At 37.4% G+C, this 19768-nt stretch overlaps 2 protein-coding genes across 2 annotated transcripts in view; one reads left to right on the forward strand and one right to left on the reverse strand.

Moving 5' to 3' along the window:
* The first annotated feature begins 1187 nt into the window (after nt 1–1187).
* LOC113674868 (F-box/LRR-repeat protein 2) lies at nt 1188–14134 on the forward strand. Its single transcript, XM_027191365.2, has 16 exons — nt 1188–1526; nt 2722–2792; nt 4344–4398; nt 4850–4924; nt 5599–5693; nt 6281–6349; nt 7016–7111; nt 7458–7584; nt 8373–8447; nt 8729–8859; nt 9567–9627; nt 10035–10079; nt 10522–10578; nt 11139–11275; nt 11635–11710; nt 11934–14134. The coding sequence occupies exons 1-16, from the start codon at nt 1452–1454 to the stop codon at nt 12039–12041; spliced, it is 1353 nt and encodes a 450-aa protein (XP_027047166.2). The 5' UTR covers nt 1188–1451; the 3' UTR covers nt 12042–14134.
* A 3705-nt stretch (nt 14135–17839) lies between these two features.
* Nucleotides 17840–19768, reverse strand: part of LOC113674869 (uncharacterized) — a 1963-nt gene continuing 34 nt past the window's right edge. Inside the window, exons 1-3 of the mRNA XM_089181545.1 lie at nt 19430–19768; nt 18720–18833; nt 17840–18270 (exon numbers count right to left, since the gene is read on the reverse strand). The exon at nt 19430–19768 is cut by the window's right edge and continues 34 nt beyond it. Of these exons, the coding sequence (XP_089037671.1) occupies nt 17840–18270; nt 18720–18833; nt 19430–19768 (884 nt within the window). The remainder of the gene's footprint in view (nt 18271–18719; nt 18834–19429) is intronic.

Raw genomic sequence — 19768 nt, forward strand, 5'->3', positions numbered from 1 at the left:
AAGGGTGCTATTCCAACAAATGTCACAATGACATATTCGATTAGTCTAGCATCCAGACCTTCCACGGTCAAACGGTTGTTCTGACTCTACATTTCAGTTAAACGGTAGGATCTAGGTACGAGATTAATGTTCGATATCTAGCTAACCACAGGGAACCCACGACGCTTTTCAACGTAACATTTCCATACATTTTCCCTAATTGACAAATGGATTGTATGTTGCCGCGTTTCTGTTCAGAAACAGATCACAAATGGCGTCATAATGTGGTAAGGGCAGCTACAGACGTGCTAAACCGGCGTACGGTAGTATGGAATTTGTTTTGAGTGATAATCAAGCAAAATGTTGTTGATGGCGACTTGGTGTTCCAGTGTATGTGTCTCAAAGTAAGAAGCAATGAAAATGCTTCTATCAGTATTTTTAGAACTACCGTGGTTATTTTCGCGGTAATATCTATTTCAGATCTTTTATTTTCGATCTTTTAATCACGTGAACGTTGTGGTGAAAGTAAATCCCGCTATAATATCATGAGGCTGCGGTAACGTGATGTCACATCACACCACTGTTGGGCACGCGACTTTGGGATAAAGCTGTACTTTGAGCCCTGGGCCTCCGAGCACCTCAAGATGTTTAGACTGTTAGTTTAAAAAAAAAATGTTGTTTGCTATCTGTGGGAATTTTCTCCATCCTTAGCAGCCGTTTTCGATGCTTTTGGTTTGCTTATCCAATTTTGTGTTACCAGTGTCAAAGGTAATTATGCGATGTTGTCGCAAAACACGACTAAACAAGTTGGACTTAGCTCCTTTAGCTGCTTTCTAACCCTTAAGAATCAATTCTGATTTTTTTTGCCCTTAAAAGATTCGCCGTCATGTTCCGTGATTAGTTAAATAGCTGGCGGCAATCGCGAAAGTTGAAGTTATGAAAGTTCATCAAGGGAGGTCACGTACGTGGCACCTGCAAACTAAGGTTTATTTGAAAACAAAATATAATTAAAAACTGAAAAGTGACTGTTTCTTAAAACGAAAATTTATCGTTTTTACTCGGTGTAGTGAGGTGTGTGAAAGCGAAATACCGCAAAGACTAACGCACTTCCAGCAAACGTGCCAGAAACTGTATTGGCCCCCTGTAGTTACAAAGAAAAAAACCAGTAACAAAATTAATTTGCTAAAAGATGAAAGTTGAATAACATTAAATGACGATATACACAACGACGACTATTTATTTTACTTCAAGACAACATGAACTGCCCATGGTCCTTCGTTAACTGATATTTTTTGTTTCCAATTTAACTTTTGTTGTCTTATCTGCTTCCGGTTACCACCGGAAGTGGGAAATCATTACCCACAAATCTCGACGCGAAGCATCTGGCTCGTGAAAAACAAAAAAACACAAGAGTTCAAGCAGCAGCTCTGCGGAAGCTGTGTCGTTGAACCTCGAGAATATAAGCAAAATTAATGTGCTCTAACCACACCAACCATACAGCTTATAACCATACACACGCCAGGGTTAACTCTAGAAGCAGGTTTGAGGTAAGATTGTGAGAATTTTCATCAAATCCATGAGATTGTTCGGCGATGTACCCAAACAATAGTCATTTAGTTTCCGTTTCTCGGTGCCACAAAAATTTATTTCTGATATTTGCATCTAGCTGAAGTCAGCTTCAGTCGCTAAGTTTAAATAGCCTTTATCCTTCAATTTCGATTTGGTTGTCAGAAGCTAGCTACATCTAGAATGTGTTACCTCTCATGCATTTCCTTTGCAATCGATAGCTCGTCCTCTATTTAGCCATTTAAATGTTTTGTTTTGCCTTGTTTTGTTTCGTGGACAAGTCCGTCGCTTCGGATGCAGTGGATGGAGTAAAAATATTTATCGAAACATCCTTTCTCGGTGGTAAATACGCTTTGTGTGCTGTAGAGAAGAGGAGCAAGCGCCTTGACTGTCACCCGTAAATTCTTGCAAGAGGATTTCGTGGTTGCAGTTCGCATTTCCCTAGCGTTCCTTCCAATAAATTATCTTTATTGACCCAGAAAAAACGTGCGGCTTTGAACCCCAGAATAAACGTATTTCTTGCATAACATTTTCATCCCAGGACGAAACTATATCTCTAAATAATAAATTGATCAATTGTGATCGCTAGGAACGTAACACTTGGTGTGTTATACCAATCTGACTGAAAGGTTTTGGTAGAATTTCACACGTCCGCGATCGAATGCAACATTTATACTGCCATTGTGTTCAGCGTGTATAAAATTGTTATTTCATTTTACTTACTTAAAAAAACTGTGCTTTTGGAGGTTTAAGTTGGAAACAAGACATTTTTTTGGACATATGATAAAAAAAGAAACGTTATCGTCTGTTTCAAGGTTAAATGAAATTCCCTCTACCATGTAAATAAATTCATCGCTCTCCACTACCATGCTAAAACCTTGCACACAGCTTATAAATATTTTCAATGCTAGATAGACACGAACGAATTTCCTGTTGAAATCCAGCTTGATCGAGAAAGAATTTTTCAACATAAACTGCTAAAAGTTAATGGTTCTCCCACGCCAACACGTTGTGTTTTTTAGGAACCATATGGATATTGCCTCGAACGAAATTATAGCTTGCAGTCGTCGTCCCTATTACATTCAGAGCTGTCATTTTAATTCTGTAATGGCGGCGTGTTTTGACAGCTCACAGGCAAATAACCTATTAATATTTCAAATCTCATTCAAATTTCAGCTTTACAATTTTAACACAAATGAAGATCAAGCCTTGATAAACAAGAAACTACCCAAGGAACTTATTTTAAGGTAAATTTGAGAAGTGATTTCAGTGCACTGATGATGTGAAGTATGTTCTCTTTGAAGGTCTTAAGGTACTTAGATAAATGGGTCATTATGCATGCAGAAAATTTTTACCTTGCCTAAGTGAGAAAATTTTGATATTGATAGGTCTTAAAGAAAGATAAGGTTTGTTTTAATGCTCATCAAAATAGTGCTCTTCACAATTTGCATGCTAATGTACTTTAAGGGAAATCAAATACAATATTATGTAGTTTAATTTAGAGGGAAAGTAGACATTGTTTTAAAAGACAAGAGCCACTCTGATAAGCCCAGAAAATACTTACTGTAGTAGTATTTATAATACTTGCCCAATGATCCTAAGTGACACCTTTATCATAAAGGTGCAAGCTTTTTGTCATTACTTAGATGCATCTGGAAAGAAAAATGTTACAGCTGTATAAATTTATTTTTAGATTTGCATTGTATTAACAAATGAACTAACATATTGATAAATGATTGTTTAATAATCAAAGTACAAACTGATAAATTCCTGTGTTTGCTTTACCAATGCACTTAAAAGCCACAAAAAAGATTTTTAAGGATTTTGAATTGTTCATTTTTACTATTTTTTTATTATTTTATAGTTACTCATTTAATGAATCTATTTACGTATATTTATTTTTGGTTATGGGAAAAGGAACAATAAGTTTAAACATACTTTAATTTCATGTGATGGCTAAAGGGAAAGATGCACTTTTTTCTTAACCCTTTAACTCCCATGAGTGATCAAGACAGAATTTCTCCTTACAAAATCAATACAATATCAACCAGATAAGTGATGAGTAAAAAGAAAAATATCAGTTTGGGGATAATTAATTGATGCGATACTAAATTCTCTGAACTAACATTATGAAAATTGTATGGTTGACAGTAGGGAGAATTACAAATTTGATCTGGGAGTTAAAGGGTTAATGGTTATTAAATAATGGATTGAAATGATATGATTTTGATGGGTTTTTTTTTCACTCACTTTTTTTATCAACCCTTTCACTCTCAAGATCTTTTAGTAATTCTCCTTACTATAAATCTATAATTCTTCCTATGTTACCTCAGAGAATTTGGTATTGGATCAACTGATAATCCCCCAAGGGATATTTTTCTTTATTCTCATCACTAATCACTTTGCTTGATGTTATATTGATATTGTGAGGTATAATAATTATTATTTTGTCTTAGTCACTTTTGAAATTAGAGGGTCAAGATTTGAACATGAGTGATGTAGTCTGTTAATTCTTACATGTTCCAGCTCATATTGCTGCTCAAAAAAGTTGAAATCTAATCCAGTAAATAAGTTTTAGTTGATATGTTAGATAAGGAAGGAAATGTGTAGCAGCTAGATGAGAGAATTAACAATCAGTTAAAGGGTTAATTAATCTTTTCCTATTTGGTTAGTATATGGTTTTAGGGTAGGAACACGGAAATGCGCAGGTGTTGAAAAGAATCTCTTAATCCTTAGTGCTTTGAAAATAACGTATGCGTCAGTTTTTCTCAATATTTTATTTACTTCTTTTCCCAAAGGATTTTTTCATTTCTGGATGTAGTTTCCCTGTGTCGCTGTGCGCAGGTGTCAAAGGTGAGGAAGCCAAGGCTGCATGAGTACTACAGTTTACTAACTAGACATTGAAGACCAAATGGAGGTTACTACTGAAACAACCCATCCTAAATTGTCAAATGCAGTAAATAAGGAACCTATGTGTGGCACAACGACAAATTTCAAATTGTTAGTATTTTGGTACTTTCACATACTTTTCAGTTTTATGAGTATGAACAGGAAGAATTATGTCCTAAATTTGGTTACACTGGTTCCAAATTTGAAATAAAATTAAGCTGTTTATGAGAGTTACACTCTGTGGTACAGGGTTTGAAATGGTGCATCTTAAAAATTAAAAAAAATTATAGATTACTGGATGCTCAGATAACCTTTCTAGATTGTTGCATGCCCTTTTGTCCTTTTTTTCTGACAACCTTTCTTGAAATAGCTGTATACAAAAAATTTATACTAACAACAAGTTAAATGTTTGTAGCTTTGGAATGTGTTGGCTTTGGACGGAAGCAACTGGCAACGGGTGAATTTGTTTGACTTTCAAACAGACATAGAGGTACAAATCAACATTATCTAACCACACATGCAACATTCATGAAGAAATAGTTTTTTCTGGCCTAGTTTTTTTGGTTTGCTTACCCACCATGATTTATTAGTTGTGATTTGGAAACAGGAAGATAAGTTTTAATGTTCATTGGCACAAGAATTCAAATGAATTTTTCCTGCCATGAAAATTCAGTGATAATGATAATCTGCTGGCTTTCAAAATTGGTATATTATAATGAGGTTATGGTTGAAACAGTGTATAGTACTCACAAAGACCACGGAGGTGTTGATATTGTGGTATTTGCTTAATTGGCAATGTTACATTCAAGTGGTTCAAGTGGTTCAAATTTCTTAACCCATCACACACACTTTCTCCACAAATTAGATGCTAGTCTCTCATAGAGATTAAAGGGTTAGGTCATTATGGTGGTGAAAACTTCCTGTACTATTTATAATAACTGAAGAATTAATGAAAATCTCAGTAAGTATGTATGAGATGGAAACGCTTAGCTGTTCAGTGAGCTTGTTTTTAATGAGATGCTTGCTGAAGGGATTGAGTGTCTGATCGGTATTTCTTGTGAATGTTGTATGAAAGCTTTATGAGGTGTGATGTTGTTAAATAATTTATGGTCCTCCTGAGGTTTTCATAATTAATGGCACCAATAAATGATTACACACTTTCAGGAGACAGTAGTGCTGAACTTGTCAAGAAGATGTGTAGGCTTTCTAAGAAGCTTGAGTTTGAGGGGATGTAAGAGTGTTGGAGATGGGGCATTAAGGTATGTGTGTTGTGTTCAATGTTCAATGCTTTTGAGGATAGGTTAAAGATATTAGGAAGGTTTAGGGAAGTCACATTTGTTGACTCAAAAAGTTGAGTTGCTAAGGTCATTTTGTGAAGCACTTTCATCTGGAATTTTTTGCAGAAACTTATTTAAAATAGATTGTCTTTATATTATCTAGAGAATGGCTCCCAAGCTTTTTAAGTTGCAACTTAAGTCCTAGAAAACTGACACATACCTATAATAACATTTTCTACTTATCACTGAGAGTAAAATAATACATTATTTTGCATTTAGCTGCCCACAGTTTCCAGACTTATAAAAATTATTAGCTTTTATCGCTTAATAAATGATATCTTGCTGTAATTAAAGTGAAGTGTTTTTTTTTTTTTACTTTCATGTGTGTTTACTTGTATGCTTTTACTGACTTGTATTGTAAACCTGGCTGTCTGCACCTGTTCGAAGACTCCTCTTGCCTCCCATCTCTCCATGCCTGTTTTATACTTTCATTGATAGATGTTTCATGATTCTGTGGTGTGGAACCAAAGGATAAATGCTGACCTCTATAATCTGGTTTTCATTTTCAGAATCTTTGCTCAACAGTGCAAGAATATTGAGGAATTAGTCTTAGATGGATGTAGAAGAATTTCTGATAGGTACAGATCCCCCTTCTTGTTTAAAAATTATTTAGCATAGTGGTATTGCAGACCTAGGAATATTTACAAGTGTATTATAGTGTATTTCTAAGTATTGCTAATCTTGATGTGGAATAATTTAAAACCTCTGTTGGGCCTGACTGGAGAAAAAAGACTAAAAGTTCTCTCTCTGCAGATCATGTTGATAATTTTAACCCTTTAGCTCCCACATCAAATTTTTCATTCTCCTTACTGTCAACCATGCAATTCATATAATGTTAGTTCAGAGAATTTAGTATTGAATCAAGTAATTATCCCCAAATTGATATTTTTCTTCATTCTCATCACTTATCTGGTTGATATTGTATCGGAAAAATTCTGTCTTGGTCACTCATGGGAGTTAAAGGGTTAAAACTTGATTTGACTTCTCTGCCTTTCTTGGTTCCCTGCATCAACCTCAAAAGAAAATGACTACATATAAAAAGTGAATGAAAGTCATTGAGAATTCATGAATGATAATTTTAGAGAATACCTTAAATAAAACTCTTAAATTGAATGAATTTGTACAACTACAGTGTATATGACTTGTACATTTTTCAGTTATACAGAAAGTTAAATGGTTTTCTGTTTTCACTTTTTTTTTTCCCACTGGTTTCAGCAATTAATTGTATTCTCCCTGTTCCACAGCACTGCCATAAGTTTAAGTAACTACAGTGGACGACTCAAGCATTTAGATATATCATCCTGTCATCAAATCACAGATAACTCTCTTAGTGCACTAAGGTTAGTTGCCACACTCATATTGTTTACGCAGGGTACATGTAACTCTATGGTAAAGGAAAGATCCATGTGCTGTTTCGTAACACAGTGATGATGATGATTATGATGATGACGATGGCAGCTTTACAAGTAATAATATGGTTTCCATTTGCTATAATTGATATATAGATTACTTTTATTGTATCTAAGTGAATTCATATCAAATTTAATCGTGTAAATAGTTTGTTTGTAAATAGGTGTATGTACACTTAATAAGGTTTATCTATGCTTAGCCAATGCAGCTTGCATCACAAAGGGATCAACCTGCAGTGTCTTCAGCGTAAACACTGTTTTGTTGTTTGTCTTACAGTAAAGGCTGCACCAAGCTGCAGTACATTAATGTATCATGGTGTAATCAAGTCTCATCTCATGGTCTTAAGTTACTAGCACAAGGCTGTCATGACTTACTAGTACTTGTAGCAAAAGGATGTTCATTGGTGAGTCAAGAACTGGCACTTATTATAAATATTTTTTTTCCTTTATTTGCTGTCTCATGTGAATGGCAAAGTTATCTTTTAGTTTTTACATGGAGTCTAGCTTTTCTTCACTGTGCCTTGCAGCTGACCACAGAAACTTGGTTCCTTCGAAATGAATGATGTATCACTTCAGACTAAGTCAATGCATCATGAGTAACTTCCATTTCTTGTTGGTTCCACATGCTGTTAAAATTTAGTTTTTGTTTCCATTGGAGATTCCATTTACTTCCATGTCAACTGTTATAGTTATATATTAAATCTTACTCCAGGGAACAACATAAGAAAGGAAGAACAGAGCTCTTAGATATGTTCTGATTAGTTCTTACGTGGTCCTTATTTTGCCATGTGGATCATAAGCTGTGTTTTTTCAGTTGCAGAACCCAGCAAATTCAACTAAACTAGTTTGGTCTGAATGCCATATAAAAAATGACTTACTAACCACACTTGGTGGAGCCATACTGGGGAATATTGGCCCTTGGTGGTTTTTTTCACAGAGTCCGTACTGCCATGACCTCAGGCCAGCAATTCCTTAGTAGGGCATCGGGTTCAGTTGATCCGAGTTCATTTGCCAGATGTGTCTTAAATTTTGTTACCTGAACCACCTTTGGTTTATCTCCTTATCCCACACCCCACATCCCATGGACCCCCCTCCCTCCCTTGCCCCAACCCTACCAAGGAAATAAACAAACAAAAACAAGTTACTTCAAAATAATTAATGAACAAAACTTTGTTGCCTTTGCTCTTTGCAGGTAACAGATGAAGGGATATATCATCTTACAAAACATTGTGCCCAACTTCACACTATCAACCTACACAGCTGTGAGGTAGAATAGTTGTTTCTGAGATTTGAATGGCATTTTTCAAAATTGGCACTTTTTAAAAGTTGAATTACTTTAAATTTAGTTTAATTTTATTAATACTTAACTTTTGACATAGCAATATTATTTGCCAGATAAATTGTGGTCAGAAGATTTTTCCCTATAGTTCCATTTTGTCTTGTGCTAATGACTATTATCTGTCACTACGATAGAAGACTTGCTCTAAATATGTCACTCTCAACAGTAATTTGTTTCTAAATCATTCTCTTAACTTCTTTCCCTTTCAGAATATAAAAGATAATGCAGTAAAGGCAGTCAGTGAACATTGTCGGGAGATCTCATTTCTGTGTGTATCTGGCTGTATACAGCTGACAGATGTGGCACTTCAACATCTGGGAAGTAACAGCCATGGGCTTAGGTAAGAGCTCACAGCTATATATGTATTTTTTAAATATGTTGAACTATACCATCAATTTGTATTACATTCAATAAATGTAGATGTACATTCAAATACATACTATGATATGGATTTTGAGATCATGAACAGCAAGTTGAGTCCAATGTTTAGATACCAGTTTGCAATTTGTTTACTTTAAAGCATATTAAATTCTAGAATTGCAACTTTATTGTCAAATGACGTGAACGCCAAGAAAGACTTAGTGTATTGAGGCTAATAGTTGATCAGTAATACAATGTACCCTCATTTCTACTCAGTTTCAACAAACTAGTCAGACATCTATCATTACTTCTCTATTTCTTCTTTTTCTTTGGCATGTATATTTTGACTGTTTCAATCTCCACCTCTCAATAAAAGTTTTCCTTACTTTGTACCATGCGTTTTTCATGAATGGATACACCTCTTTTAGTGTTGCGGTCAGTTGTGATTGTTGCATTTTGAGGAAATGCTGCCTCAGCAGGCGGCTTTCATACAGCTCTCCTGTTGTTGTTTTTTTGTTGTTATTGTTGTTGTCGTTGTTGTTGTCGTTGTTGTTGTTGTTTTATTTAATGTTGTCACCTGTGCTTTTGGAATTGTTTTATGTTTCACTGTCTTTGTTCTTGTTGTCAAGGTTCAGTCTTATGTGGATGGCTTTTAATAAAAACACTTTATTTTTGGTTGCCTTGCAGAACTTTAGAAGCTGCACAGTGTTCACAGTTTACAGATGCGGGGTTCCAAGCACTTTGTAGGGTAAGTGCTTTCAATTGCTATTAAAAGTTTGCTTGCAATTAAACATGGCACTCTGTGCTCCTCTTTTTTTCCTCAGTTTATACACAGTATTTCATGGACACATGAGAAAAATAATAAAAGTTTTCACATAATGCTCCAAAAAGAGCTTTGATGTGCAGTTTTCTACCAAGATTGGTTGTTAAGAGCACTTGAAATTTTTAATGACAGTGACTAGACTTTGTGAAAGAAGTTACTGACGTTATAAAGCTACATAGTAACATCTCAGTTTTTTTTTCCAGAATATTCTTAGCCAATGAGATTAATTATTGTTCATGGAATTGATTTCTAGGTTAAAGACTTAATTATGAGCATTTTAAAGCACATTTGTCAGTAATCAGAAGAATTAAATTATTTCAATTCTGTTTTAGGGTTGTAATAATCTCCAACGCATGGATTTAGAAGAGTGTGTTTTGGTGAGCACATTTTATTATTTTACTTTAAAAAAATGCCCATTATGTTGCTTCATGCATGAGTTGGTTTCAGAAGGCATATTTCTCCCAAAATAGTAACCTCTTTTCTTTCTCTAAGTAAGAAGTAGCAAAAGAACCGCGGTCGTTCGTTTGCCTTTCGAATGCTCAACCGCTAATTTACAGCAATTTTCACGGATATCAGGAGAACATGAGAATCATTTTCTTCCGGAGTATGAAGAGTTAAGGACTCGAGTCGAAAACTTCCCGAAAGCCCCCGATAATTTCTCGAACGGCTTCGGACGCCCCGGAACTCGGCTCGAACCTCGAGCTTGGACGTTTCCGCAAATCGAGAATCGAATATTTTGGTTTTGAAGGACTGTCAACTTGCGTTTGGCCTTCAGAAAAGAGGTACATCATTCATTAACATGCTCTATTTCTCGTTTAGATCACAGACTCTACTTTGAATCACTTATCACTCTGGTGTTCTGGCTTAGAGAAACTAGTGAGTTTGTTGTTTACTTTGGATCAATGTCAGTATCTGAGCAACTACGCACTTACCCCTCCCCTAAAAGGTAGGGGTTAATGTTGGGTTAGGGGAGGGGTAAGTATGTAGTTGCTGACACTGACAATGATCCTTTACTTTTGTGTAAGTCTGCAAAGGGCAAACTAATTTTGTAAATTCCAAACCAACTAATCCAAATATATTTAAGTAAAATCATACGCGCGTCATTTTGAAGTTCCTGTTTCAAAATAGTTAGGAAACAGTTTTTCAGCTGGATGTGTTTCCTCGGCAAATGGACGCCTCTCCCCCCAACATCAATATGCATATTCTCCATTCTATTCTCTATACATTTCCTTACGTGCTGAAAGGAGAAATCGTTTCACAATCAAGAGCTTCTTTAGTTGGAGATTCTCTATGACCCTTGTGATTCAGAGGTGATATTGTGAGGATAAATTAGATGCCAGTCACTCTAACGAGCAAATGGGGAGTTTGGTGGCATCCGAAGGCCCGACGAAATGGGCTGAGTAGTGAACTTCGTGTCACTGTATTACTCTCTACAGAGTCTTTCCCATTGCGAGCTTATAACAGACGAAGGCATTAGACAATTAGGTGGCAGTCCCTGTGCTGTGGATCATATTGAGGTCCTGGAATTGGATAACTGCCCTCTTATCACAGACAACGCCCTGGAACATTTAATGTGAGTAAACATTGATCAGTTCTCGTTCCAAATATAGTTTTATCGATCGAAATACTGGCAAGTTTTGGGTTTTGCTCGTCTTTTTGCGTCGAATTGATTTATGTCAATGGAAACTCACATTGTTTTGGAGGAGCTTTGAGAGAGGTTCAAACTGAACTACACCTGACATTCTTGTAGCTTTTGTCTTAAAGACTAAAAGAATTGAATAAATGAAAACACTACGGCAAGCGCATCGTGATACGTCATTCATCGGCTGGGAAGAAAATGAGTAATGGAGGAGAAAACGGATAAACAATTAATTTAGTGGTGTGGATTCGTAATTGAAAAGGTTTTCTTTGGCCTTGTTAACTTAAATACAGAAACTGCCGAGAACTCAAGAGAATAGAACTTTACGATTGCCAGTTGATCACAAGAGCGGGAATTAGAAGACTTAAGGTTAGTTTGTTTGTATCAAGCAAGATTACCTATTTTATTTTTGTTGATGATATTAAAAACGGGAAAAAAAAACCAAACAGTTACATTGCGAAGTGACTACTTACATGGGTGGATTTGTGTAAGGAAATAAGCCATAGCAGCCTACTCGTTGTCACGAGTGGTAAGCTCCCTCAGTTCAGCTACACAAGTGTCGTTTGACGCTGTTTTTTTGGTTCCTCTTCAGGCGCAACTACCGGACTTAAAAGTTCACGCATACTTCGCCCCTGTCACCCCTCCCCCGAGTGTCGGTGGCGGACGACAGAGAATGTGTCGATGCTGTGTGGTGTTATAGTATCGTAACATATAATTCCATAACGTCCTGTAGCACCCAGTCGCTACATGCTGTATCAATCATGTCCTTGTTCTTGCCCTTATTTGCCTTCTTAACCCTTTAACTCCTAGAAGTGATCGACATGTAACTTCTCCCTATAATATCTTTTCATCATTCAGCAAACAGGTAATGAGAATGTTCAAACTTATCATGTAGAAGTTGTTATCTTGATCTACCATCAAGTTCTCATAATTAATATACAAGGAAATGAGTAGCAGGTAGAGGGGAGAATTAACAATCAGATCTTGGGAGTTAAAGGGTTTAAGTTGTTTCGGTTTGAGTGTCTTTAAGTAGGGTCCTCAGTTCGTGGGTGTTCTTCTCCTGCTTTGTTCAGTCTTAACCGCTCCTTTTGTCCTCATTCCTCCTTCCTCCCTCTTTGTATCCCTTCCCTACCTTATTTCTCACCTGTTTTCTACCCTGTACATTCTTCTTTCCTTCTCTCTCCTTCCTCCTGGCTTTTGCCTCCCTATCTTCCTGCATATCTTCCGCCTCCTACCTGGCTTCTCTTTTCTTCTGCCTCAAACCCATCTCCCCTCTCTTCACCTCGAAGACTCCCCCTTGTTTTCCACTTTCCTCCTTTTCCTAAACTTATGTTCTTATTTGAGTGTTGTAAGTCGATATTCTTGCATTACTGAAGAAACAAAAAAACAAAAAAAAAAAACATAACAGAAATGATTTAGGTACATCCATTAGCCAGAGGCACGAAGCCTAAATTCAATAACGGGTTAGGGTTAACGTGCGTAGAGATTGTATTTGCTAGAAGTATTTTAAAGCCAGCGAAAGGAAAATTTCCACTAACAGAATGTTTAATGCAGTGAACCATTTCATTTTTCAAGCCATTTTAATGTTGCCGAAGTGAATGTAAATATAACGGTACTCATAGGTGCTTTAAATAATTGCTGAATGAATCAATGGTAGGAATCGATTTTTCTTCGATATGGTGATGATTTTAAGGCAATTTTGTTTATAGTGTTAATATAAAGGGCCATTTTAATAATTTCTGTATATAAAACCAAACGGTCTCCGTAATGATCTAATTTATTTAATTCTGAACTTGCTACACTCGCCCCGGGCAAATGTGCCCTGTGTTGGGTCACTGTGATGTTAATATTCTTTTCCTCTGTTCTTTTTGTTGTTCTTGTTATAAAGGTGGCTCTTCCTGTTTTGTTTCATGACGAAAACATTTTTGCAAACGTTAAAGAAAATGGTTTATTTTGTTAGAAGCGAGACTTTAGCTCTCCCACCGCTTTTCCTTCTCGTCAGCATTTTCTTTTATCCCTGCGTCGGCAAACTCAAACTCCTCGTGTGCTCGAGCTTTTTTCCGCTAGGCTGCCTTCACGTTAACATTGTGTGATGTAACGTAACGTAGCGATCGCAGCGCATCAGTGATTCCTATAGGACTATGAGTGGGGATCGTTGTGTAACCGCCCAGTTGGTCAAAAACAGACTGACAAGTTTACTGGCTTTTGATTGCTCTGTTATGAAGGGTTACGCTTTATTGCTTTACAAAGTTGTATCTGATTTTGGCAACGAAAAGCTGTTTGGAAATCACGCATCACTCAAGCTTTCTTGGATTTCAACTTTACGCGGATGATGGTCTGTGACCCTCATCAGCCCCAATCCCCTGCCGGTCAGGAAGGGTCTTGTGTTCCTATAGCTTAGATAGTTATGTTCAGAGCATTTGAAGCCAGTGCAGCGAGTGTTGAACATACTTATTCACATAATTGTATGGCGTAACCCCTCTAGTCTCAGGAAAGACTCGTGCGCAACTTCTCCTGATCATATCATCACATTCTGAAGTAGACAGGTTAAGAGTGAAGAGACTCAGCTCTTGCAGATGTGGCGTGAAATTCTATTAGGCAACTCTCTGATCTTGGGGTTGGAAGGGTTAATTACTTCTACCATTTGCTTTGGTAGTTGTGACTTTTTAAACTGTTCCAATTTGATGTTAGTGCAGAGTTTGTTTTACGGCTCGCCGTGAAGTTGTTGCTTTTAATCATGATTGGAAATAGGGGAATGAACTGATTAAAATAAAAATAAGGTAAAAACTACAAGAACTTGCGATGATGTCTGTTATGGTGTGTTACCTGTCGCGAAACATGAACGCAGTGGCCGAAGGGCTAATGCGCAGGACTCTGAGTTGACAGGCCCGGGAAGGGTTCGGGTTAATGTGTTCCTCTCTCCACCTGCGAGTGTAAATGGATACTGGCGAACTGTGAGGAAAGCCTGATTAAATGCTGGGGGGTGACCTTGCAATGGACTAATATCCCATCTAGGGGGGAGTAGGGATACTCTCGGTCGATTCATGCCATGTAACCTGGGATAAGTTTGGAATGGGTGGGAGACTTGGCTCGAGTAACAGCCTTTCGCGGAAACGGTTGTTATAGGAAAGCGTACATTACGAGTGTCAGATGCGCCTCAGACTCAGACCGGCTTTTAGTTTTACCGGACTCATAAGACTTTTAAAATATTATGTCACCGAGATGTTGCATGTCGCACTAAATTATGGAAATTGGTGTTTGTGGGGAGTTCAATGCGCACATCAAAATCGTTTCATTTTATTAGCCACCACGAGAATACCGCGCGCCTTGAAATCTATCCCGCTTGAGGGACGAAAAACAAGAATTCTTGTGCACTACAGGAATTCTTGTTCGCACTCCAGTTGCCAATGGCTCGAATAACCAACTCACCAGCAGTAAATTTCTACTAATCTTCTACTTACACGTCACTGATAGTGGTTTTTAACTTAACTTAAGTGTTACAAGCATAACACATTAAAAATGGAACAACTAATTACAAGATTGGAAACAACATAGAAATGACATAGAAAACACGAATTACATAGGAAATACAATACACTCAATGAAAGATCCATTTTCCTGACGATTTGGGAATACGGCTGGCATAATAACGCACTCGCGATAAATTGCGAACTCGAGCTGACACTTTTTCATTTGCATGATCCGCGTGAAGGTCAAAGTTTATGGATAGCCACGCGGACTGAAGCTAGGCGGAAGATTGGTTTCTACAGCTTGGTTTTCTGGGCCTAAATTGCGTGACCTGTACATGAATAGGTCTCATGCATATGCGTTGATGGTCTGTGACGCGATGATCGAGCCAAAGAATTGTAATTTAAGGTTAAAGGGAGTTAATACCGCCCTCATTTGGCGAAGCCTAAAGTTGGTCCTGATTTGCCGAAACAACGCGCATCGGTTAAAACTCCATGAGTTTCTGCTGTGTTTTTTGTTTCCACAAGATATTGATTGCGTTGTACAATAGACTGAAACTAAAATTTTTTTTTTTAATATTTTATTGATGACGAAACTACAGGTAGCATACAAATATTCAAGCGGAAAACCTTAGCTTTGTCTTCTGGCGAAAAACCACAATCCCGAGTAACAGAATTATGCAAAGCCTCCAATTTTAATTTTTCGAAACTACTTTATTTGAGAAAGGCATACAATTTCCCGATACAACATGGACCGATTTTACAGATAATTGCGTATCTTGCATTGGTGCCATATAAAAATGACATGAAGAAGCCTGTAACTCGTATGAGCATCTTGGTTTCTCTAAGGGTTTCCCTCGCCACATGTCAAATTTCCAGTTATGTTTATGTAGATGTAATTCCTCTTATTTCCATAGATGTATTATAATTATAAGATGGCATAATAAACAAATTAAAAACAAAGAAATAAACGATATAAGCCCCTTAATTTTTTCTAATGCTTAAGACTTTCGTTCATTTCGTTCAAAACGCTGTAACAGCTTTAAAAAAACAATCTAGAGAAATTAATTCCGTCATGTGAGTGCTCTTCTCTACTGGGTGAAAAAATGAACAAAATAATTCTCTACAAGAAAAATCAGAGGCAGAAAATTCATAAAAATGTGTTTAAACAACCACTTTTTAGTAGTTTAGGCGTGGTTTTTTGCAATATGTGTTTAATTGATTTTAGAAATACATGACGCAAATCAACATATTTCATAGACAGTTTACAATAATATTACATAATTATTAGTTCATTTACTCAGTTATTTATTTATTTCTTTATTAATTATTCTTGTTTTTGAGAAATATACCGTCGATAGGGCGTACATTTTCTTAGTCTGTTTTACAAAATTTTAATTTTGCAGTCGAAAATGGTCCTGGATTGCATCGGTTTTTCTTTGTTTCCCTGACGATTGGCTTAGAAATCTCTTCAGTGCCATGGTTCAACACGGGCAGCTTGCCCCAACATGGTTCTTCACCCAAACTTGACGGCTTTTTTGAACCATTTTTGATAACCATTTTGTTCTGGCAAATAAAAGCAATGACAATAAACTTAACAATGATTAATAATATTTCAACAGCACTATGGCATTTACCCAACGAAAAGTTAATGCCGCAGGTAATTCGTACGATTGTAAGAATAGTTTTTCTGACTGATACTGGCATGGTAACAATGCTCTATTTATTTCCTTGAGAAGTTTTTCGGTGTGATGGGCGTTTACTTCCATTCCTATCACTAGCTCCCAAAGAAGAGCCAGTACACTTGTATGACGTCTTTTTCTATAGAAGGTGATCTCTACAAAAGTCGGGCAGATAGACCTGTTCCGATTGTGCTCGTAAAATGCTGGAAAGTTGCTCACTGGAATGCTAAAAAGTAGCTAAAAAAATTGCCGAAAATCCAAAAAGCTGCTTCCTAAATTTCTTGATATTTTTGTGTAAATATTAATTGAAAGCTTTGTTTCTCGCTCTTCACAACAATTGCCAACATCGGTCAAAAGAAATAGTTTGAAACTAAGCTTCAAAGAGTTACTCGCAAACATGGGCGAAATTTCCGGATACTTTTGAGTCTAACGGAATAAAACACCTAGTTCATTTGTGTTCGAAACGTTGGTAACCATTCAAGAAATTCGTATAAATTGAATTTTTTTTATGAAATCGTTTATTTTTTCGTGCTTGATATCAGCTCTTAACCTCTACTTTGCTCAAAAATTGCGCAAAAAAGGTCAAAATTGCTCGAGGTTGCAAGAACCGCAAAAAGTTGCTCCAAACGCCAGAAGTTGTGTAAAAGTTGTCGAGCACAATCAAGACAGGCTTAGGGGCAGAGGGGTTTTATTCAACAACATGAGTGGCTGCTTGGAAATTGTAAATGGTAAAGTACCTTAAAAGGTATCTGTATTTAGCCACCTACGGCCAGATATAGTTTAAAAGTACCCATCTCAAGCTGTTCTTTATAAAGTGACACTGTCCCCACCCTCTCCCTTATTTCGAGCGCTAGCTTTGAACTCGTACTGCAAGTATCTTTGTTCTAATGATACAGTGTGCTGTGCTTAGACGAGAAAGGGTGCTTAATTCATCCTTTAAAACAAACCAAGGTTCGATCAGCAATAAAAATAAAGTGGGTTTGCCTACCTGTATTTTCGGCACCTTAGAATAAGCCAGCAACCGTTGGTATAATAGTCTCCATAGGAGGTGTAGCTCTTTGTGTAATAGTACTGGGTGTCGAGGCGACAGTCAGCTATTGGAAGAAAATTGATAAACATACAGTTTTTTTAGTAACAGTAGTGACAGCTGAAAGACATAAGCAACTTGTTTTAATTAACGTATCACTTGTGATACCAATTCAGTGCTCCACTCAGTAAGCAACTTATCACTGGTTGTATGGAAGGCTAAAATGCAGAAATCTTTAATGTAATATATTACTTACGATTACAGCTGCGTCCAGACATGTAGTAACAGCGGTTACAGCGACAATAGTAGGAGCCAATGGTATTCACACGTAGGAGGAACACGAATGGCTTCCTGTTGTACATTCGTTGATATCTTGACAACGTGATCTCGAGTAGGGTTGAGTGAAACCAGATTTGCAACGGCAAAGGTAGGAGCCTATTGTGTTGGAACATCTTGAGTTTGATGGACAGTTGTGTGATCCAACAGAACACTCGTCAATATCAACACAAGTGCTGGGTCCTTGGTTTCTCCAACCTGCCAAACAGATGCAGCGGTAGGAACCTGGAGTATTAGAACACCGTGAATTTGATGGACAACTGTGAGATCCCACCAAGCACTCGTCAACATCGATGCAGGTGTGTGCACCTCGATCTCTCCAACCAGACGGACAATTACAGCGGTATGAACCAATAGAATTGACACATGATGGCTGAGCTGGGCAAGCATTAGCTTTCTCTGTACATTCATTCGTATCTGCGGGCAAAGATGCATGGATGTTTAGAAAGAAAATGCACAAAACAGCTACAATATCATTTTCAAGTACGCGTACTAGACAGTTCTATTTCTACTACATGGACAAATGTTGTTACCGCCTTAAAGAGCACTTGAGTCTATGTGCAATGCTCATTGATCTCTCCTGACCTACTGAAACTGACCTACCAAATGGTGATGGAAGATGGCAAAAATCAAAGATGCAAGCAACTGCAGTTAAGCATGGGGTCTCCCCGACCGTGACAAATTGTTTGTTTTGTGTTCCCACGATGTGACTAGAGGAAATTTTGGTGGATTTGGTTCGCCATGATTGTAATCTTACTGAATATTATTTACGTTTAGATCCAAAAGTCCTGCAAAAACCCCGTTTTACAGAGACATTGTGGGTTTAGGACCATTTTATAATTTTAACGCCTAGTACGTGAATTTACCTTTTCCACAATAGTTTCCAGTCCATCCAATTTTGCACCAGCACGTGTAGTTCACATGCTGATTTACACAGCTCGCATTGTTGAAACACAGATGCTTGATACAGTAGTCAGCAACTATGCAACGGTGAAATTATGGGTCATCGTTTTATCTTTCTTTATATTGTAAAAACTACAGTAACTAAAATAGGAAAAGTATAGGGTTGGCACGCCCCGAAGGAAAAAACGCGGGAACCTTCTCACTTTTCAGACAGTTCTTTTCGACAATAGGCTTCCCCTTGAAATACCTCTCATGTCAAAATATATTCTATCTACCCGCGTCTCTGATCGTAAAATAAAGAATGATGTTATTCATTTGGCATGATCGTGGGATCGAGGACTCCAGCTGGAAGGATTCAAACCTTAAACCTTTTTTCGCGGTCCGATGCTCTACCACCATGCTACACAGAACTCGCTGGAGAGTTGGGCTACACACAAGGATTATGCGTGACAAACGTCCTGCATACTGCTGGGGCCTGATAGGAACTAGCTAGGACACAAAAAACTAACTTTTCTACACATTTCCCTCAGCTGGTACAATTTTTTCTTCGGCTCCTTTTGTCGTAATCCTCTTGGTAAAGAGTCGAAACTACTATTTGGTGGACTTTGCACCGTACGGCTAGCTCATATATAATAATGCTGAGTGTGTGCATTTCACAAGATTATTTCCTCACCTCTGGATATCCTCTCCATGTAATATCTTTCAACATCTATTACAAAGTCGTTCGGTCTTGCCTGCTTGGTTCTGTTGTTGAGCTCACATGTGTCTCTCAGGAAAACGAAATTATAGCTCTGGCATCTAACGTCAGATGAGCATGCGTCTCTACAATCGAATGACCTGGTCCACGTTTTGAATGTCTTATAGGTGTGACCCTTCAACATCTTCTGGTAGATAGAATAAGAGTCACTTTTGATTCCACATTGTTGGGCTAATGTTATATTGCCGCAAATCGACGAAACCACAAACACGACCAAAACCATTCGTAATCCCTTATGGCCCTCGCTTTGCAATT

The sequence above is a fragment of the Pocillopora damicornis genome, chromosome 9 (assembly GCF_964200805.1).
Source record: "Pocillopora damicornis chromosome 9, jaPocDami1.2, whole genome shotgun sequence".
NCBI classification, from domain to species: Eukaryota; Metazoa; Cnidaria; class Anthozoa; order Scleractinia; family Pocilloporidae; genus Pocillopora; species Pocillopora damicornis.